Source organism: Dioscorea cayenensis, chromosome 8 (genome assembly GCF_009730915.1).
Source record: "Dioscorea cayenensis subsp. rotundata cultivar TDr96_F1 chromosome 8, TDr96_F1_v2_PseudoChromosome.rev07_lg8_w22 25.fasta, whole genome shotgun sequence".
Taxonomy (NCBI): Eukaryota; Viridiplantae; Streptophyta; class Magnoliopsida; order Dioscoreales; family Dioscoreaceae; genus Dioscorea; species Dioscorea cayenensis.
The window spans coordinates 4,206,157-4,228,641 of NC_052478.1; the positions used below are offsets into that span (position 1 = coordinate 4,206,157).

Below are 22,485 nucleotides of genomic sequence, written 5' to 3' on the forward strand. Positions count from 1 at the left end.
ATCTCCTTGCATATTTTCACCTTTTAAAATATCATTATTCATTTATTTGTAGATAAATCCCCTTCCAAAAATATTAATTACTCATACTAAATATTGTTCCATAATAAATACTACTATGTAGACATATATGTAATTATCTAATTTTACAGAGCTTTATAAGCAAATTCCCACCTGATTCACAGGGATTTAATTATAATTAAAATATATTTGAGGGGTGTATATGAAAAAACCGTAGCTATAAATTCACACCAAGGTCTCTATTTCACTCCGTTACGGAAGGTCTTCAATCCCATCTCCATCTCCAGATCCCGTCTTCATAGATCTCCTCCATCTCTCGTCTTCTAGATCTGGGACGAAGGCCATGGCGGAGCTCTCTTCGATCTGGATCTATGGCGTTCTTCTCGTCTTCTCCGTTCTTCTTCATCCTGGTGGTTCCTTCTACCTCCCCGGTAGCTATCCTTACAAGTACTCCGTCGGCGAATTGCTTTCCGTCAAGGTAAACTCTCTCACCTCCATTGAAACTGAGATGCCATTCAGCTACTACAGCCTTCCCTTCTGCACTCCTGGGGAAGGCGTCAAGGATTCCGCTGAGAATCTCGGCGAGCTTCTCATGGGTGATCGGATTGAGACCTCGCCTTATCGGTTCAAGATGTTCACCAACGAGTCTGATATCCTCCTCTGCCGCACCGATCCCCTCAACGCCGAATCGTTGAGCCTTCTTAAGAAGCGCATCGACGAGATGTACCAGGTGAATCTCATCCTTGACAACCTTCCGGCGATTCGGTATACTAAGAAGGATGAGTTTATGCTCCGGTGGACGGGGTACCCTGTTGGTATTCGCGTTGGTGATTCGTATTACCTCTTCAATCATCTCAAGTTCACTGTGCTTGTGCACAAGTACGAGGAGACGAATGTGGCTAGGGTTATGGGCACTGGCGATGCCGTGGATGTGATTCCCACCCTTGATAAGGCTGGATCTGGCCCTCCCGGGTACATGGTCGTCGGATTCGAGGTCGTGCCTTGCAGCTTCCAGCATGATGCTGAGTCGGTGAAGGATGCGAAGATGTATTCACAGTATCCGGCGAAGATCCAGTGCGATCCGACGACGGTGGCTATGGTGGTGAAGGAGAACCAGCCGTTGGTGTTCACCTATGAGGTCTCATTTGTGGAGAGCGACATCAAGTGGCCGTCGAGGTGGGATGCGTATCTGAAGATGGAGGGTGCTAAGGTGCACTGGTTCTCGATTTTGAATTCTCTCATGGTGATCGCCTTCTTGGCTGGGATTGTGCTCGTGATCTTCTTGCGCACCGTGAGGAGGGATCTCACCCGGTATGAGGAGCTTGATAAAGAGGCGCAGGCGCAGATGAATGAGGAGCTCTCCGGGTGGAAACTCGTAGTCGGCGATGTTTTCAGAGCGCCGACAAACCCTTCCCTCCTCTGCATCATGGTTGGAGATGGCGTTCAGATTCTCGGCATGGCGGTGGTTACCATCCTCTTCGCCGCTCTTGGATTCATGTCCCCAGCCTCTCGCGGCACCCTCATCACCGGCATGCTCTTCTTCTACCTCGTGCTTGGGATCGCCGCTGGGTACGTCGCTGTGAGGCTCTGGAAGACCCTCCGATGTGGTGATCACTCCGGCTGGGTCTCAGTCTCATGGCGTGTGGCCTGCTTCTTCCCCGGCATTGCCTTTTTGATCCTCACCACCCTGAACTTCCTCCTCTGGGGAAGCCAAAGCACAGGCGCAATTCCCATCTACCTCTTCATCATCCTCCTCCTGCTCTGGTTCTGCATCTCCGTGCCACTCACCCTCATCGGCGGCTTCTTCGGTGCCAGAGCTGCCCACATTGAATACCCAGTCAGGACTAACCAAATTCCCCGTGAGATCCCTCCCCAGAAATACCCTTCATGGCTGCTGGTTCTCGGGGCTGGTACTCTCCCCTTCGGCACCCTCTTCATTGAGCTCTTCTTCATCATGTCCAGCCTTTGGATGGGCCGTGTCTACTATGTTTTTGGCTTCCTCTTCATTGTCCTCATTCTCCTCGTCATTGTCTGTGCTGAGGTTTCCTTGGTCTTGACCTACATGCATCTCTGCGTGGAGGATTGGAGGTGGTGGTGGAAGGCCTTCTTCTCTTCTGGTTCTGTTGCCATATATATCTTCTTATACTCTGCCAACTATCTTGTATTTGATCTGAAGAGCTTGAGTGGGCCGGTCTCTGCCACCCTCTACCTTGGCTATTCCCTCCTTATGGTTCTGGCCATCATGTTTGCTACAGGCACTGTTGGATTCATGTCCTCTTTCTGGTTCGTTCACTATCTCTTCTCTTCTGTCAAACTAGATTGAGCTACTGTCATTGCAGCTGGAGCTCAGTGGTGGAGACAATGTGGTTTGCCTATTCCCCTGATGTTATTTTCATACATAGTTCTCTTTGCGTTGTTTGGTCTGTTGTAGTAATGAGATAGGCAAAATAATTACCCTTTTTATCATCTGTTTTGTTATATTCTGTTTTGTTATTCTTTGTTAGCTTTATATGATATATGCATGACTTTGTTTTTACTGAATTTTGGATATTGGTGAAACATGATAGTTGTATTTCTTGAACTTTCTTCTTTCATATTCTTCAAATTGAATGCTATACCTGGCTCTTATGGTGCATGTATTCTATTCTGATTTAAAGAGTTGTATTTCCTGAGACACGTATTATTGTGATCATTGGTTGCATATGTTTTAAGAGAAAACATCAACATACCCTGTGGCTTTTATATTAAAAGTGCAAGTAACTTTTTATATTACAGCTGTAGAAGTAAAGGAAAGAAGAGGGAGAACAGCTTGATTGTGTATCCATTGGATGAAGAAACTAAGCCCATTGTCACTTCATTTTTCACTTGTTTCCTAAAACATCTTCCAGCTTCACTAGAATCAGGGAAATTCAGTTAGCTTTGGAAATGCTAGTGGTCTTTAGACATCATAAGCTTTGGTTAGAAATTCCGAAAAAGTGCTTCTTGTAGAAAATATTGTTACAAAAATTTTCAGTTTATCATGCACAGGGTGCCTTTGGATTTGTGAACTACATAATAGTATCACAATGTAGATCAGCTGATAAGATGTTTATTTTAATATTTTCTCAGGGGAGATCCTTGTACTTCATAGGTTTAGTAGCATCTAATCCTTTTTATTATTTCATGTAAGCAAATTCTCCCGAAATGTGCATAGTTTTTCCAAACTTGTAGGATGTTAAGGCCTTTTTTGGAATTAGACCAAATTATGTTAAAAGTAATATATTTGGGTTTGAATTGGACTAGACTAGACTAGGTTAAATGTAATAGATTTGTGTATGAATAAGACTAGACCAGGTTAAAGGGTTTCAGGATTGTGATAAGTTTATTCCTATTTTATCCCTATCTTGTATTGCATAGAAAAGTTTTGTCATGCATAATTTTTCAACCTACTACTAGGCAATATTATTTGTAAAATCTAGGTTTATCACATTGGTTTTCTAATTCAGCAACAAGAATACTATTATGTTATCCCCATTTTATTTTTATTTGAAGGAAATCGAAATCAAAATCAAAATCAAAATTGTTTTGCTTGGGATGATCTTCCAGAGCTGCTTCCTTGCTCCTGCTTAATCTGTCTGACCTTGCATGATATACCCCAGATTATTTAATACTTAACACTTGATAGCATTTCATATTTTCTTCAGCAAACAAGACTTGGTTTAAAAAAAATCTTGTTTGGTTTATTTCTTAGCATAAACCAACTTAGCCTGGCTATTCTTGTTTTCTCCAGCATGGCTATTGCTACATTTACCGCAGGTACACAGGTCTTTTATCCATGTAAATATTAGCTTATTAATAAAAACAATATAAATGTTATCTAGATACTAAAACATTAAACTATTATTACTATTATATGTTGTGACTGCTATGGGTTAAATTGTTTTGTGAACTTGCATGTTAGTTTTAATCCGTGACTGATCCATAAACTATTAATTTTATCAATTCAACTTGGAGAATTAAGCATGAGAAGCAGAATTGATTTGTGAGATAATTTATAATCTGTTAATTAAAAAAATTTATTGAGTTGTCACCATTTGTTCCCTTTCTTTGCGTTATTGGTGTCTAGGATCCATTGTTTACGTTTTTGTTCTACAATACACTGTTTATTGGGTTTTTTTTCCTTCTTGAGTTTCGTTATTAGAAGTTGTCATCATTTGTTCCCTTTCTTTGAGTTGTTATTGTCGTTGTTGTAATTGCCTTTGTTTTTGTTTGGGCTATTGTTATCGTTTTTGTTTTTGCTTTTTACAGCTTCATTGTTAGAAACTCTTATCTTCATTTGTTCCTTTCTTTTGAGTTGTGGTTGTAGTTGTCTTTGTTTTTCTTTAAGTTATTGTTGTCGTTTTTGTTGTTATTTTTTGTCGTTATTGTAATTGTCATAGTTTTTCGTTTTTGTTCTAGGATCCACTGTTTATTGATGATTTATTGGGAAAATTTTTTGATAGAGTACCCAACTATGGTGAATTATCAGTTTGGGGTCCAAACTTTGATTTGTATCAAAATGGTGATCTATCTTTAATTATGTTTCACCGATTGGGTATCTGGGTAATTCCGGTCATATTTGAATGATGTGGCAGTTCGGAAATATGAGTCAGCATAAAAAAATAAATGAAAAAATAAATGGTGCTTGCCACGTCAGCAACCCAGGTTATCTCTCTCTCTCTCTCTAGCTTTCTCAAAACCTTCTCCTCCTTCCCTTCTGATCCCCTGACGTCCCAGAGCTCCTCCTCCACCAACACCACCCAACTACATCATCTCTAACATTTTCTTCACTTGGTTTACATCTCTTGACGTCCTATGAATAGCCTTCCACAGCTCTAGCTCTTAATGTTAAAAAAATTCAGTTCAAGTAAATGAGTGTTGGTCACCATTATTAATTAAAGAGCTTTTGAAAGAGAGAGAGAGAGAGAGAGAGAGAGAGAGAAACTTGTCTTGCTCTTCATGAATGGGACTGCAACCGAAAGCTACTCTAAAAGTGATGTTTTTGCTGAGATTGAAGACGGACGGAGGACCAAGACTCGGCATGGTGGTGGCTAAACAGGTTGACTACGCCAAGCTTTCGCATTTGGACCAAGACCCACATATAGTTGACTAATTAAAGAGCTTGAGAGAGAGAGAGAGAAAAATGTGACCTGGGTTGCTGACGTGGCAAACACCATTTATTTTTTTATGCTGACTCATATTTCCGAACTACCACATCATTCAAATATAACCGGAATTATCTGGGTACCTAATCGGTGAAACATAATTAAAAATAGATCACCATTTTGATACAAATCAAAGTTTGGACCTCAAACTGATAATTCACCATAGTTGGGTATCCTATCAAAAAATTTACCCATGATTTATTTTTTTTACAGTTTCGATTTTCTATTACTTTATCGTTATCTGCTAGTGTCTTGTTTTCTCAATGGTTTATTCAATTTTTTTTAATAATAATAAGAGATAATTTAGAAGGTTGAAAATTTGATTGGTATTTTTTTTTATTTGCAAAATGAGTTGGTTCATGGACGTGGTTCGGTTTCCTCGAATGACATTAAGGCCTCGTTTGGGTTGACTTCTAAAAAAAGTAAAAGTGATTTTCTAGTGTAAGTTAAGCATTTTTTTATATTTTTGTGTTTGTATTAGTTTTTTTATAAAAGTAAAAGCTGTAAAAATAAGCTAAAAAACAGTTGTTTTTTTTTTAATTGCTCATGATTAGTTTATGAAAAAAACTGTTTTTCAGCTTTTTTTTACAGCTTCTGTTTTTACAGAAAAGTCAATACAAACAATTTTTTTTTAACCCAGAAGTGCTTAACTTATAAAAAAGCACTTCTAGTTTTTTAAAAGCTAATCCAAACAAACCCTAAATAATGAACTAATGTGCAACCGACACGGCTATTCAATTTTTGGTGCTTTTTACGTGTCCTTTCATGATTCCACCTTATCACGTGATTCTAGATTTTCACCTTCTTTTTCCATCGAAACCCCTCACTTTATCTCAATATTAAGCATGCTTCTGTATATTACATTCATCAAAATAAATAAATAAATTAAATAATTTTAAAAAAAATCATGTAGCATTCATAAGCCTTAAACTCTTCAGAAGAAATCCCTGGCACTTATTCGTATTACCACCCAAACCTCTACATATTAAATTAATATTCAATAAAAAAAAAACCTTAATCAATTAAATCAGGATTTGTAACCTACTCGAAAATTTTGCAATTTTCAGCAAAAACAAAATCATAGGCCTTCTTTTAATTTACCATATTAATAAAAATTAGCTCACTTAAACTCAATCTCAGCCGCACAATCAAAGATGAAGGGCCGAGATCCCCCCAATCGATCGCAACACGACAAAAATCACAAAATTAACATAACGATTATTTACAGGCCCCACACACCCCCTCAATTATTTGAGTCCTAATCGAACTCTAAAAGTTAACCAAAGTTTCCCGAAATGACCCATAAAGACGCAGTTTGATTCGAACATTGTTAAAAACCCCGGGGCTATTTACGTAATTCTACCATAAATACAAGTCGGTTCAAGCCCTTATATAAACACACCACTTCTCCACCATCTCAAACAAACCAATCTTTGTTCTTCTCCGCGGTAAGCTCACCGCTCATGGGAACTCCATCGATTCGTAGATATCACGGCGGCTCCTGCTCGCCGGAGGCTCGGCGGAGGACCCATCCGGGGCGGAGGGTCGCCTTCTCCGATAAGGATAACTCCATGGTCGTCAAGCTCCCCTCGAACAACCTCGTGATGGAGGAGGTCACCATCTTGAAGCGCGGTGAGGACCTGAAAACCCTCCGACCATCATCCACCGGCGTAGATTCCACCCCCTGCTCAACGCGCCGGATCGGACCTGAGCCGGATGCGTTTTCTAAGCAGATCCGATCCGCCTCCGCAGTCCCCAGCAACGGCGCCGCTGCTGATAGTTTCTGGGGGTCACCCTTCCTTGCTGCCCCTGCCCCAAGCGCGCTGCCTTTCCCGGCCATGTTATTGAAGGGCGATGCTTTGATCCGGCGTCCGAAGGATGCCATGCTCCAAATCTCGTGAGCGGCGATCGAATTTTGATTACTCGCCATCAATTCAAGGTTTTGTGAAGAGAGAAAGAGAAAGAAAGATCGATTGATCTTGGCGTTGATCTCTGATCGGGCACTGTTGGTGGATCATGATCGTGATTGTGAGTTCCTTCGCCTCTCCATCTCCGATCTGGTACTATTTCTTCATGCAATCATCCTCTATATATATTTTTTTCAAAAGGGGGAGCTTGTGATTGAATGATGAATCGTAGTGCTTGTGATTGTCTTCCTGGTGGTCTGTGATATGCTTTCAAATAGTCAGTGATTTTGATTTTGGGGTGCTGAAAGATTGAATTTTTAGGGCTTTTTTTTTCTAGGGTTTGATGTGGTCTTAGTATCAAATTTGTCGATTTTTGTTTTCAATAAGTTGATCTTTGAACCTAAGAGGTCTAAATTTCCTATTTTTATTCCATGGATTTGTTGAAGTTTAATTTCTGAACAATATCTATTAATAATATGTGTTTGTGTGTGTTTTTATATTTGTTCAATTTGTTTGTTATAATGTTTTTTTTTTTATTTATTAGGGCTTATGGTTGCTTTATGGTAATTGTATCTGTGTATCTGTTATGCTTAGCAGCAGAGAAGGGGTTAAATAAGATTTGTTTGTATTGTTTGTTATTAAAAAAACCCTTACATTGATATATAGAGAAAAATCTCATCTTTTGAAACATTCAAAATTTGATGCAAATTAATTAGTTTCCCATGTTTATTGTGGTTATAAATCCAAACTAAGAGTTATTGTTGTGCATGTTTTTGAGTTTTATAAATTGATCAACTCCATGACTCTCTTTGATTGGATATAAGGCTCTGTTTAATGGAGTTATCTGAGTATATAGGATTAGATTGAGGATTAGAGGGGGGTTTAGTTAGATCACTTTCTGGTAATGGTTAAGACTAGTTCAAGACTAATCACCATGGTATAATCCTTCTTCAATAATTAATACTCATCTCAGTGTTCTTACTATTTGTAAACTAATTGCAAGATTACTTCTTTCTTTGGGCCAAACAACCTTTCACAGCAAAAACTAGGAAGTTTTTTTTCCCTTGTTTTGGATCAGCAAAATTAATTTTCTTCTTTAATCTGAAAACCTGTTAACTGGGACTTAAGCCACACCTTGATATAAGTTTTATGTACTTAATAGTCAACATTAGTTTTCTTGTCCTTGTTGTGAATGATTTATAAGCATAAATACTGCTGTGTATTTTTTTTATGATTAATTATGGGCTTCAAATAGGGATTACCTTTTGTCATATGAGCATCTACAATGGGAATATTTTGAAACTTCATTGCATAGGCTACAAATATATAAGCAATGTGCAAGATTAGATCAGAGATTTTTAAAAAGGATCATTTTTTAGGGATGGCATATTTTGCCCTATGTGTTGTTATCAATGAATCACTCCGGAATTGCATCTTTTTTAAGTGAATGGTTCCTTATTAGATTTCAATCTCCAAAAAGCACAAACACAAATATGATTGAACAATTATTATTTTTGTATTATGAGCACCCTTGAAAAAAAGGCCTCGCCACTCCAAAGTAACTGATAAAAATCAATAATCGTAGCTTTACAATAAAAGAAGCCAATTGTCTGTTGTCACATGATCTCGGTTAGCAATCAAAGTACATATTTTTAAAATTTTAAAAATATATACATATAATTATTTGAATAATTAAATGAAGAATTGTAGGATATCCTTGGGATTATGCATGCCCATCATGTTCTAAATTGCATCAGTTACCCCAGCAATTGTTATCCCAACAAGAAGATTGTTATTCTTTTTGTTTTGCCTATTCAGCTTCCTTTAAGGCAAAACGTATGTTCTCATTTTGCTGCAAATTAAGTAATAAACATTAGAGTTTGTTTTTTAATTATTACTCAATAACCGTGTTAATCCAACTAGGGTGTTGACTAATTTTATATAAAATACACATAAATACAACTCATGAGACTTATTATTGCTCTTTCAAAGCTGCCTCACATCAGCCATTCGAACTCCAGTTCCTCTACTTTTCATTATCAACTTGTAAAGGAGGCATCACCTTCTTCCAAAACCAATGCTTCCTCCACAGAAGTATCATCTCCTCTATCGGCACGCCTTTTGTCTCCGGGAGGAAGACGATAACAAACACTGTCATGATGGTGATCCATCCGGCGAAGAAAAGAAAAATGCCAAACTTAAATGAGCAGAGAAGTGATAAGAAGGACTGCGCAATAGCAAAGGTGAAGAATAGGTTCACAGATACTGTAATACTTTGCCCTGCAGACCGGGTTTCTAGAGGAAATATCTCACTCGGTACTGTCCACCCCAATGGCCCCCATGACCATCCAAATGCCGCTACAAAGAGACAGATGATTACTACGACGATGATAGAAAACTCTTTCGAGAGTTGTTTGTCGTTGCCGAACTTCACGCCTAGAATGATGGCCACTATTACCTACAAAGTTAAAATGTATCAAATTAAGTGATGTGAGACTATTAGAAAGTTGTTTGCCGCATTTATTTACCTGACAAATGATCATCTGAATTCCCCCGCCGATCAGCAGAACTCTGCGGCCCCAGCGATCGACAGTTGCAATAGAAACTAAAGTGGACGAGGCAAGCACAGCTCCAGTCATAACCGATGAGTATAATGAAGCATTGTTGCCGAATCCCATGCTTTGAAAAAGCACTGGAGCATAGAACAGTATGGAATTGATGCCTGTGAGGATCTGGAATGTAGGCATGAAGATGGCCATTACCAACTGTGGCCTGTTCCTTCTCTCCATGATGTTCCTGAAAGGGTGTTTGATGGAGTTTGCTAGTTCACTTGCCTCTACCATGTCCTGAAACTCTGCATCGACATCATGAGTACCTCTGATTTTCTCCAAAACTCGCCTTCCTTTCTCCTCCAACCCTCTTTCAATAAGGCTATTCGGTGTCTCAGGGAGAAAGAAGCCTCCGACAGTCATTAAAAATGCGGGAACAGCAGCGAGGCCGAGAGACAGCCTCCATCCCCATGGGTTGATTTTTTCAGTACCATAGTTTATCATGTTCGCTGTGAATATACCCAGAGTAGTTGCAAGCTGAAACATCATGTTGAGAGCTCCTCGGAGATGTGCAGGAGCCATTTCTGATAAATACAGTGGCACAGCCTTCACAGAATCATAATGCAGTCAGTGAAGTGTTCATGCATATTTCACAATGTATCAGTCCATGATACTTTAAGAACAACAGCAAACACTTGTGCATTATGACTCGAAATTATAGTAAAAGAGTCACCTGGTTTCCAAAGCCAATGCCGACACCGAGCATTATGCGGCCTAGAAGCAGCATTGCCAAGTTCTGTGCCGCAGCATTGAGGGTGGCTCCTACAAGGAAGCTTATGCCACCACAGATGATGCTGACACGGCGGCCGTATTTTCTGGTGACTGGGGAGGCAAAGAGGGATGCCACAAGGCCGGCAAGGTATAGGGAGGACGTGAACGCAGAGAGGCCTTGGTTGTCATACTTGCAGTAGTTGTTTTTAGACCCGAGATTCTTCTTCCTGTATACAACTGGGAAGAATTTCTCTAGAAAAGGATCCATGGATGTCACTCCTCCTGTCAAATGTTTGCAATTGTTGGTATATGAGATCATAGATAATAATAGCTCATGTGAAAACTTTGATACCATGGCTAATTGCATTACAACAAGCACACATTCTGTCCCTGTGGAAATACTCAAGAACATGTTTGTCAATTCCATGCATCTCTTTTAGAATCCTTGTCCGGAATTTAAAAAGTTTTTCATCAAAGGAAAAACACATGCACACATTTGTTTAATCTTCGGAATATACAGAATTAATGCCACTGTGGAGAATTTCAACAAAGGTGTGCATTCAGTCCAAGCACTAATTTGGACTCTATAATGAAATCAGAAGAGCTTTACAGGTCCTTCAAGAAAACATATAAAAAGGAAGGCACTTTTCTTGTGTTTGATTGGCTACAAAGTTACAAACAATAAAGATAGACACGTAAAATTAAACCATCATTGCCCATAATTTTCTTTGCATAAAATTTTCTTACAATACATACACAGCAGGACTGCAAGGAAAAAGATGTGAAGCAAAAAGGATAAACAGAAACCAATTGCTTGAACACTTCCTCTACGCCCACTAGCAATCAACAACCTTTATGTATTGCATACTATATTTGTTTTCTTGATTTATTTCTAAATATTTTTTTCTAATTATTTACCTATAGAATTTTGATCACTTTTACAAGTAAATTCCAATAAGGCAAAGTGCTCCCACCATTGTTTGTCCCCACTGTGGGCCACATGCATTTTGAGGATATGTGGGCCCCCATGACCAATGTTTGCCTACTTATCAATATATATATAGATATATATGCAACAATCTTGGTATTTTTAGGTCAGGACCCTAACATTACATAACCAAAACTCTTCTCTTAAATTAAACTAATTTAATTCTCAGACCTACCAAACTTGCATTTCACATAGAGATGGCAATTTGTACCCTACCCGACGGATATACCCGTACCCGTACCCGGTCAAAGAGAGTAATACCCTCTTTGACCGAGACCTGCATGCTGATACCCAGTTAGTTTTTGAAAGTGCAGGACGGGTCAGAGGTATGCCCCTACCCCTACCCGCACTCCCTTACCTTTACTCAGTTAAAGAGTGCAGGGGAAAACCCATACCCTGCACTCTGCACTCCTTTACCCTCCTCATATATATAATTTTTTTATAAAAACTAAACATTTACTCACAATTTATTCAATATCTATTTTTCATAGTGATTAATTTGAAAAATAATACTTCAAATTTTCTCTTAATATATTAGTTTAAATTTTTATTTAATTTCTATATTTATATTTGATTATATTATCAAAAATTGAATTTTTAGATATATATTAAGAATCATAATTAAATTAAAAAAATAAACAAATATAAAAAAATTATAAGAACATCCCCGAAAAAAATAAGATACTTAATAAAAAAATCAATTGGATATAACTTATGAAATTACTTATAATGTTTTGTATATTCAAAATATTACTTAGATATTTATAAAAATTTGAAAGCTATATAAAATATAAATAGTAGATATATGAAAAAAATTTAAACAAAAACCAAGATGGTTAAACATGAACAAAACAAAAGGTAGAGTTACTCATCGAGTCCCAAATAGACGCTCATTTTTTTATGTGATTATATAATTTAAGATAAACAAATATATATCAACTTGTAATTTTGAATTTATGGGCATGTGTTTAAAGATTGTAATATAATATATAATTAATTTATTTTTATTATTATTTAAATTTAATTCGATAATTTGAACAACGTATTGTAAGGTATGATTTTTTTTACCCTGAAAGGTACGGGTATGGGGTAGGGGTTACGGGTACAAGTAAGGGTTTTGGCATACCCTACCCATACCCTACCCGTTGTCATCTCTAATTTCACATTACAAGGACTTGTAAATGCCACTTTCATCTAAACAAATAAAAAAGTTCCAAAAAGAAAAAGAAGCAAGATTTTGAAGTTTCAACATCTCTATTTCATCATGCTTGAATTTTATTAGTCCAAGAGTTTAACTGAGGCTCTTGGTAGCTCTACTGGTCTTGGATAACATGAAGCCACATACAAATAATGGATTTTATGGTAACAAAATATCCATGAGTACCATCATTCACCAACTTGAATATTCAGACCATGGCCATATATACTTTCATTATTTGGTCCTTTTTTTCAAATCATTAAAGGATTTCATTGTCAATCCAATCTTTATCATATCACTTTAGTTATAAAATAAAATCTAAACGAAAATATACGGGAATATTATATTTTTGATTTGGAATAATCAGTGTGAACGGTCTTAAATTTGAACCAGAAACACTGAGGGACGTTTTCTTAAAAACATTAAATACAAGTCACCTCATCGTGAAATAATAAAATTAATGGTTTAAATATAGAATTTTTTAAATTCTAAAATAAATACATTTATCATTTTTTTATAAAATAAATATATTTTTACAATTGAAGTTTTTATAAGACTATAAAGGTAGAAATAAATATTAAAAAATAAAATAAAATTTGCCAACCAAGAACTTATGACTTATCAGTAAAAAATAATAAAAAATAGAATCTCTACAAATCCCAATTTTAAGATGCGTGCAAAACAAACCCAAAATCCACAAAAATATAATTATTCATTTTATCCTCAATTCACTTTTGTCAAAAAATAATAAAATAATAATAAAATAAAATAAAATCCATCAATTTAGTGATCAATATAAGAAATTCCGCAAAAAATATCTCCTTTTTTTTTTTTTGTTCGTCAATTTGCATCCAAATGACGAAATGAGTAGAGGAATGCGAGCAAAGTGTTTGTGAAAATGGCCAATTGATTATACGATTCATACCTGATATGCCGATATCATAGCCAAAGATCGAGCCACCGATGGCCGCCGTGACGCAAGCCATGACGACGAACAGCGTCACACGGCCCTTGTACTGTTGCGCCCTCTCCTTCGCCACCCCAACCGGACCAATCCCACCTCCAGCCATGATCTCAGATCCCCTTTCTCAAACCCTCAAAACAAAGTCCAATAAATAGAAGAAGAGCGAGAAATAAAGAAATCAAGGAGGAGGAGGAGGAGGAGTTGAGTTGACCCGTCTTTTGCTCCTCTTATTATAAACACCAATTTGGGATTTGGAGCTCTCGTGGCCAGCGATGAACCCTAGAAATTGAAGAGCAAGTGGAGATGGATTTCAAGCATTCCATGGCGTTGGTGTTCTGTGCTTATCTCTTCTTCTCCGTCGTCTCTCAAAGAGTCTTGTTCGGTGGAGCTTGAATGCAAGACTTTGGGGCACAATTTGTATGATGGGGGCCTTGTACTTTTTGCATTTGAGGCCTTTACAATATTTTAATTTTTTGTCAAGGGGTTTTATGAAAATATATATATATATATATATACTACTCTGTTATTTTTAATTTATCTATTTTAACTAATTTACTCGAATTAAAAGATAAGATAAAATTAATTGATTATTTAAAATTTATAAAAAAATTATATTAATTTTTAAAATTTATTTTAATTTAAAATATCATTTAATAGAATATAACTTTAAAAAATAACATTTAATGTTTTATAAATTTTTTAAGTAAATGAATAAAAAATACCAAAAAGAAATTTAATTGGGGTATGTAAAAAGGACTGGGAAAAATATATTTTTAATCATATATTTTTGTCTTGTTTTTTTTAAATATTAATGGATTTATATAAATAAATGTGATTAATTATAGTCAAATCATCCCAACTGGAGAGTCAATTAAATGATTTGCAAGTAAGTCAAGTTGCATTTATAATAAAATATTTGAAAAGTATGATGAGATATTATATATATATATATATATATATATATATATATATATATATATATGTTTGTAATTGTATATGTTATGTATCTACACCTACTATTTTTTGTGTTGTCAAAATTGGAAGTAGTTTAATATTAGCAAGTGGCAACAGGATAAGAGGAAGACGTGAAGGCATTTTGTGACGTTATTCATATCTATTTGATCCAATAAGTTGCATTGGCCTTTGGCCACAGCAAGAATTTTTTTTTATTATTATTTTTATTATTATTTTTTAATAAATATGATCAAGTCATTTATTAAAAACAACACACGTGAGGTGAAACATGCAAATACAAATTTTATAACACTTGTGTTTTTATTATGCATAAATTAAAAAAATAAATATTCTATAAAAAAAAAACTCTATGAAATACACCAAACTATCTTTAGTTTTAAGAAACTTTCTCATCATGAATTTACTATTTTAAAAATAAATAAAAGCTAGTTAAATATTAAATCTAAAGGTCCGTGATTATCACGGTATTGGTTCAATTATATTTAATATCCGTAAGTATCGTTGATTGAGTGGATAGTGCAATAATTCTAATTTGAATCTATTTTTATGCGTATAATAAAAAATTAATAAAAACGAGTAATAAGATGACAAATTATATCCATCCCCTGTCATCTCTAGTTTTTTCATGATAACCCTACACTTTAAGTGAAGGCTATGTTGGAATGTTTTCTAATTGTGGGCTTACATTAATTGTTGAGCATTTATCTCCTTTCAATTGAATTAAGATAATCAATCTGATATTGAGACATACGGGGGAGCCTATTATTTGTTGATGGACCAACACTCTAAAGTAGTCGTTTGGATGGTGGAATGGGAATGAGAATGAAAACTTTAGGTAGGGGATGAGAATGAAAACTTTGTTTGGTTGGAGGAGAAATTTATTAGGAATGTAAAAAGTTTAGAAGAAAATGAATGAGAATATTACCATTATACCCTTAGTATAAAAATAATGTTTATAATTTACAAATGGGTTTATTTTTAATATTTAAATTAACTATAATCATTATAATTATGTATTAAATTATGTAATTAACTAAAGTCATTATAATTATATATTATAATTATGTTAATTATGTATTAAATTATGTAATTAACTATAGTCATTATAATTATATATTAAAATATGTAATTATCGTTCAATAAAATTATTATATTTATTATTTAAAATAAGTAAAAAAAATTATCTACATGTTATCATAATTCATTTAATTTTAAAAAATTCATATGAAATATTGTCAATTTCATTGTACTAAATTTGTTTCACGCACTCATTAAAAAACACAAAATACAATCAAACAAAACAAAATTCCCATCCAAGTAAAATTACAATATATTATCAATCTTGTTTTTTACTGTCACTTTGCTTTTCCCTCATTCATATGTACTATTATCATATATAATATTAAAGACAACTGATCTCTTTATTTATCTTAATTAAGATGGGCTCATATCCACCAACCATTGAGATCTACAGAGTTAGACATGAAGTAATATACTATTTAACCAAAGATTGTATATGATGTACAAGCAATGATAGGCTTAGGTGATAAACATGAAGAGAGCTAGTCAGACTTAACTTTTGGTTGTTGTTGTAAAACCTATGAACATTTAGAGAATCAAAATTTCAAGAACATTCTCAATCAACCTAGTTTGTTAACACTTTCTCTTGTTATAAAGTCAGAAATGCATCATGAATGGACCTAGAGAAAAATCAAACACACCAGTGTATCAAAGTTCTCATGCTCAAAATTGGGTTTTCCTTTTCCTGTCATGATATATATATATATATATAATCTAGACTTGGCACACAAAACACAGATAAGGATGCCCCAATTACCTGCAGACACTCTACATTGTAAAATAGTTAGTATCCAATTAACAAAATGTAAACTTCCCATACATTTAGGAAGAAAAACAATGCCACCAAAGTGACAAAGATAAGCATTTTCAATGAATTTCATAAATCCAAAGGAGGTTATTCGGGTTTTAAACATTTGCCTTAACCAAAGGTAAGGGAATCTTCTTGAGGTGCCAGACAGCATCTCCACATAGAAATCCAATAAGCTAGACACATTTAATTTCATAATGTTCGCCAAGATTCTAATGTGAATCTACAATGATATGTGAAACATCATTGGAATGCTAAAATCCCAACCATAGTGACAGATAGTCTTTCTAAAATCCAACCATAGTGACACATTTAATTTCATGATCTTCATTTCCAATAGCATTAAAGAAATCCACAAGATGAAATGGCATGAAACCAAAAACAAATATGAGAAAAATTGAAAGGGAACAAGGTTTATACCCAAACAACAATACCTCGATGTTTGCAGCTCTGTAGAGAAATCGATTGAAGCCGGAGAAGGTTCAGACCTCACAGATTCACGCGTTCCTTTGTTGATGATGGTCAATAATGGCTGATCTGTTGATGATGATCACACAAATAGAATGGTGTCAAATCGAAGATTCCGGTGATGATGAATATTTCGGTGCTGCATGCAAGGAGGCTAATCACGGCAAGGAAACCATCGCTCTTTCTCAGCTGGTGAGATTCTTTAGATGGGAAGAGGAGAAAGGGTTAGCTTGATGGAGAGGAAATGAGAAAGAAGAGATCTGAAAATATTTAATTAGGGGTAATATAGACTTTTCATCATATAGGAATGACCATTACCCCCAACATTGGAGGTAATGCCTATTACATTCCCATGAGATTTCTAATCCCCTCTCAAAGGTAATCAAGACAGCCCAATGGATACCCAAACATGGGTATCCATTGGGATTAGTAAACATCCTCCTCTAGAGGGGGATACGACCTTTTAGTATATGAATGTGGGTATATAATTAGTGTAGGCCATAACAACCCATTAGACAAGTGATGGGGGAACCTAATTGACTGCTATATAAAGGTAAGGCTAGGTCTCCTTTTCAGTCATGTGAATGAGTCTTCTTACAGCCGCCCAGGCTGAAGTTTTCTCACCCATTGGGAAAGGCTCTAAAGGACAAGAAGGGAAAATTCCTAGTGCAACCGACACCACAAAGTTTCTGCTGCTAATATGGATATGAAATCAGGTTGCATATAATCTTGCTCTTGTGTGCTCTATGTTTTCATATATGAGATCTTGAAAGAAAGGTGGTAAATCTAACAGGCTAGGTAACAAAAGGGCTAATTTAGAAATATTTAAAAATTAGAATATTTTACTTCTCAGCAATTAAAACAAAATATTATCCTTATTTATGGCGGGGAAGACATAGTTGCCGTTTTTTTAATAATGCAATTTGTTTATTTAATTACAAAAATAGTTTTTTTTTTAATTATTTACGGAATTCAGTTCGTTTTCTGCCACCACTGGATGGCCGTTGGGGAAACACAGCCCGGCAGAACCTGACCATATGAGGTAATACACTATTTGTAGAAACTTTTTTATTTTTTATTTTTATTTTTATCTTTTTTGAAAAAGGGATCAATGATCCCGCTTTCAGTGCAAAGGATCATTGATCTCGTTTTCCATTTTTTTATTATTCATTATTTTTTAAATATTTGTATATAAATTTTTATTTTAACTTTTTAAATGTATTTAATTTTATATTTTTTAATTATTAGTTTTTTTTAATTTTAACCCCTTAATTTTTTTATTATTTAAATAATTTATTTGTGTCTTAATACGAAATATATCACCAAAATATGGGTTCATTTGAAGTGATTACCATTTTTACAAGATTTCATAGAAGGTGATTGATATTGTTGGAGATCAGCATACTTAGCTAACTTATACAAGTTTCTGTGCCGTGCATGTAACAAAGACATAAACACTATTGTGTCGTGCATTAAAATATATCTACTTTCCGTTTTACTTAAACTCGTAAATAATTTAAAATATGCCTATTTTTGTAATTAAATAAAAAATTACAATATTAAAAAAAAACCACATGTGGGGGGCTAAGGAAAATAACATATTCAATTAAGTTTGGGGAGATATATTTGAAATTCTATACCATGAGCATAATTGGATTAATATCATTTATCTACTAATATTCTTCATGTCTTGTTACATACAAGGCATAGAAACTTATATAAGGTAGCTAGGTATGTTGATCCTCCACTATATCTTCCAGTTCCGGTAAAATATCCCTAATTTGGGACATATTTCGCATCAAGACACAAATAAACTATTTAAATAATAACAAAAAAATGAGGGGTTAAAGTGCAAAAAAACCAATAATTAAAAAAAATATAATTAAAGTCATTTAAAAAGTTAAAATAAAAATTTATATAAATTTTTTAAAAATAATAAATAATAAAAAAAATTGGAAAGCAGAATTTTGCACTGAAAGCAGAGATCATTGATCCCGTTTTCCAAACAAAACAAAAGTAAAAATTGGAAAACGTGACCTGATTCCCTAAATAATTAAAAAAAAACCTATTTTGTAATTAAATAAAAAAATTACATTATTTTTTAAAAAACAAAACCCATAATTGCAATTAGTTCTGGTAAAAAAAAAAATCAAAATATTAGTAGTTGAGGGGAGGTACGGTATGCATGTGATATAAAATTATTTTTACAAGTTGTCAATTTAAAATTAAAAAAACAATAATAATTAGGTATAATATCCAAATTAGTCCTCTACTTTTCTCTCTCATTTTTTAGTCCTTTTACTTAAAAATATTTCAAATTAGTCCTTTTATTTTTGAAAATGAGCCTACTTAGTCTTTTTATCTTTAGTCATTTCCCAAATAAATATAGAGACTAGTTGTGTCATTTTTAAATGTAGAATGACTAAATTGACTCATTTTTAAAAATAGAGGGACTAGTTGAGAGCATTTATGATTAGAAGAACAAAAAAAAGAGAGAAAAGTAAAGAACAATTCAAGATATTATACCTAATAATGTGAAATGAATACTTTACATAAATCGGCCACTTGCGAATTACTCTCTTTTTCAGGTGTGTAACTAAAAACATTCAATAAAAATAATTAGTTGAGATTTTTTGGGTAAATGTGCAAAAACACTCGCACACAGACACAGTAAATGGTAGCGTGGGATCTAAAAGCCCTCGATGTAAACCCTCCCTCTCATTTTGCCATTTCCCCGACTGCGCGAAGTTTCATGCTCTATCGCTTCTCGAGGAGCGTCTCTGAGCGGCGATCCTTCGTTCCTTCATCGATTCTCCTTCAATCTCTCTCCTTTTCTTCGTTTATTTCAGCTCCGGCGATGGGGGAAAGCGGCGGCGCCGGGAGTGATGCTTCGACGGCCAAGGGGAAGACCAAGGTGGCGGCGGCGGCCAAGAGTAAGTCCGTGAAGGACGAGGCGTACCTCCAGGCCGTCATTCAGAAGCGAATCGGTCTCTTTGAATCTATCCAGTCTGCGCAGCTCGCCAAGCGCCAGAGCATTGGTGGAGATCCTATTAAGTAAACCCTTAAATTTGATACTTCTTGTTTCTCTAACTAGTTCTAAAATTTAGGTTTATCTGCTGTTTTGTCATTTTTTGGTGTTAATTTCTTGAAAAAAGGTGATATTTTCTAGCAAAGTTTTTGTTTGCTTATCAAAATGTTCAAGAAAGTGAGATTCTTGGTGTGATTTATTTATTTATTTATTTGTTGGAACTGATGGGAAAAAGAGAAGGTGGACATGCACTATCCATTTGCATCAATAGCTCGAGTTTTTTATTGGAGCGTGTATAACGTAGTACCAAGAAGCATTGTTGCTTTAGTATCAAGCTCGCTGATTACTACTAACTTTATGCTGGTATTGTCACCTCGAACTTAATCAAGTTTGTGGTTTCTGGATTGAGTGTAATAGAAATTGAGAGAAATTTATCTTCCCTTTTTGCCAATTTGATTAAAACATGGCACACTAAAGACGAACGATTTGAATTATATGAAGGATAAAAGGGAATTTGCAACAAGTGCTATCTCTTCTTTTCCTTTTTTTTTTCCTATTAGTATGGCATATATTTATGAGCTGTTATTATTCTTTGGCAGTGATGGCATCATTAATTTCATTTTTGATTGGTTTCTAGGGTAACATTGCCAGATGGCACTGTCAAGGAGGGGAAGAAGTGGATATCATCACCTATGGACATTGCAAAGGAGATCTCTAGTGGTTTGGCTGCAAGTGTCTTGATAGCTCAAGTAAGTTTTTATCCACCAATATTTTTCACAAAGAATAATATATTTTGATAACTCAAGCAATGAGCCCATACCTTTTACTTGAGGGCTCCTCTCTACCATGATGTTTGTTTGTATGTAGTCATCCTTTATATCCAAGTTGTACATTTGTTTTTATGATTTTTAAATTCCTTTAAGTGGAGAACATTATTGCCCTGCCTCAAAAATCATATGTTTAAGCCCAAGCCCCAGTGAGATATATTTCGTTAGACATTAACAAAATTTGAGGCATACTTTAACATGAAAATAGCTCTAAGCCATTTAATGTGATATTGGCAAAGCTATTGAAATAATTCTTTTATGATTCCAAATGCCAAAATTTTAATCGGTAATGTGTTTATTTGTTTCTTTGCCTTATTTTGTAGTTATATGTGAATTTATTTTTATTATTTTTTAATGGATCTGTTGCATGGGATATGTCATAAAATTCATATTTACCTGCTCTATTGCTATCATGGTGCCATTAGTCAAGACAAAGGACTAAATGTTGCTACTAACACTCTTTTGCATACAATTCTTCTATAGGTAAATGGAATTCTTTGGGACATGTCAAGACCACTTGAAGAAGACTGCACCCTGAAACTGTTTAAGTTCGACAGCAATGAAGGGCGTGATACCTTTTGGCATTCCAGTGCTCACATCCTGGGGCAGGTTCTTATTATTGGCTTTCGCTGTAAACTGATAATCTACTTTTCAAGTGTGGTCTTTTGATTTTAATACTAAAAAGTTCTTTATTTTAATTTTAGAAATGAACTATCTTTTTTGTTTGTATTTTGAGAAGAATATTAAGTCCACAAAATGTGAAACTTGGAATTTGAACTTGAAAGTCAAAACCTCTCCTTTGCATGGGTATCTCTCTTGTATTAACAATGGTCTGAGAAAAGGGATTTGATTATTTGATTGTAGCATTTATATTTTTTTTCTTGTAAATTTTGTCTTCTGTTGCTTTACCATTAAACTGACTCTAACATAAACTTTATGAAGTCTAGGGTGCGCTTAATGTACTGTTCTGATTTCCTTCTCTTTAATCATGCTGTGTTGCTGTTTTTCTTGTAATTGCAGTCGCTTGAGATGGAGTATGGATGCAAGCTGTGCATAGGGCCTTGTACTACTAGAGGGGAGGTATTGATACAATTGTTTTGCTTATAATGTATTTTGTAGAGTTGCTGTTTTTTCCTCATTTTGCACCTTTTGGAAAGCTCCTTTATTCTTTGAGTGCTCCTTGCTACTCAACATTAATTGATCTATCCAAAATAACAAAATGGATAAGGTTGGCAAAAGTTCTTTTAAGGGAATTACAAAAAAAAAAAAATCTTTAACATCTAGAATAGTAAAAATACAACTTACTTCATATTTCTAATTTTTGTAGAACAGTTTGGTAGGGTAGAAATTCCTTTTACTTAACTTGCTTTGTATTTGTTCCTATGATCATATGGTGTAATTGGCCATTTCTGCTAGGGTTTCTACTATGATGCATTTTACAGTGATCTGACCTTGAACGAGGAGCACTTTGAACAAATTCAGTCCCAGGCTGCCAAAGCTGCCTCGGTATTGCCTTATTAAACTATTATTTTATATCACCAATATCTTTTTTTTCTTTGTGATGAAACTTTGAGTAAGTAATGAGTATGAGCTTAATAATTTTCCACTTTTTATGTAGGAAAAACAGCCTTTTGAGCGCATTGAAGTGTCAAGGGACCAGGCACTTGAAATGTTCTCAGATAATAAATTTAAGGCAAGTGATTCTTTTTCTGTTATGTTTT

The 22,485-nt window shown here is 34.9% G+C and overlaps 4 protein-coding genes across 4 annotated transcripts in view; 3 read left to right on the forward strand and 1 right to left on the reverse strand.

Annotated features, from left to right (window-relative positions):
- Nucleotides 1–273: 273 nt before the first annotated feature.
- On the forward strand, nt 274–2,599 carry LOC120267028 (transmembrane 9 superfamily member 11). The gene has a single exon (XM_039274706.1). It carries the CDS (start codon nt 362–364, stop codon nt 2,339–2,341), a length of 1,980 nt encoding a protein of 659 aa, XP_039130640.1. The 5' UTR covers nt 274–361; the 3' UTR covers nt 2,342–2,599.
- A 4,027-nt stretch (nt 2,600–6,626) lies between these two features.
- On the forward strand, nt 6,627–7,608 carry LOC120266885. The gene has a single exon (XM_039274534.1). The coding sequence runs from the start codon at nt 6,665–6,667 to the stop codon at nt 7,100–7,102; it is 438 nt and encodes a 145-aa protein (XP_039130468.1). The 5' UTR covers nt 6,627–6,664; the 3' UTR covers nt 7,103–7,608.
- Nucleotides 7,609–8,936: 1,328 nt separating this feature from the next.
- LOC120266884 (sugar carrier protein A) lies at nt 8,937–13,993 on the reverse strand. Its single transcript, XM_039274533.1, has 4 exons — nt 13,540–13,993; nt 10,391–10,710; nt 9,637–10,263; nt 8,937–9,566 (listed from the first exon to the last, which is right to left on the reverse strand). Exons 1-4 carry the CDS (start codon nt 13,682–13,684, stop codon nt 9,135–9,137), a joined length of 1,524 nt encoding a protein of 507 aa, XP_039130467.1. The 5' UTR covers nt 13,685–13,993; the 3' UTR covers nt 8,937–9,134.
- A 5,612-nt stretch (nt 13,994–19,605) lies between these two features.
- Nucleotides 19,606–22,485, forward strand: part of LOC120267640 (threonine--tRNA ligase, mitochondrial 1-like) — a 22,485-nt gene continuing 19,605 nt past the window's right edge. Inside the window, exons 1-6 of the mRNA XM_039275311.1 lie at nt 19,606–19,963; nt 20,575–20,686; nt 21,248–21,373; nt 21,785–21,844; nt 22,181–22,270; nt 22,383–22,458. Coding sequence (XP_039131245.1) covers nt 19,662–19,963; nt 20,575–20,686; nt 21,248–21,373; nt 21,785–21,844; nt 22,181–22,270; nt 22,383–22,458 — 766 coding nt within the window. The 5' untranslated portion in view covers nt 19,606–19,661. The remainder of the gene's footprint in view (nt 19,964–20,574; nt 20,687–21,247; nt 21,374–21,784; nt 21,845–22,180; nt 22,271–22,382; nt 22,459–22,485) is intronic.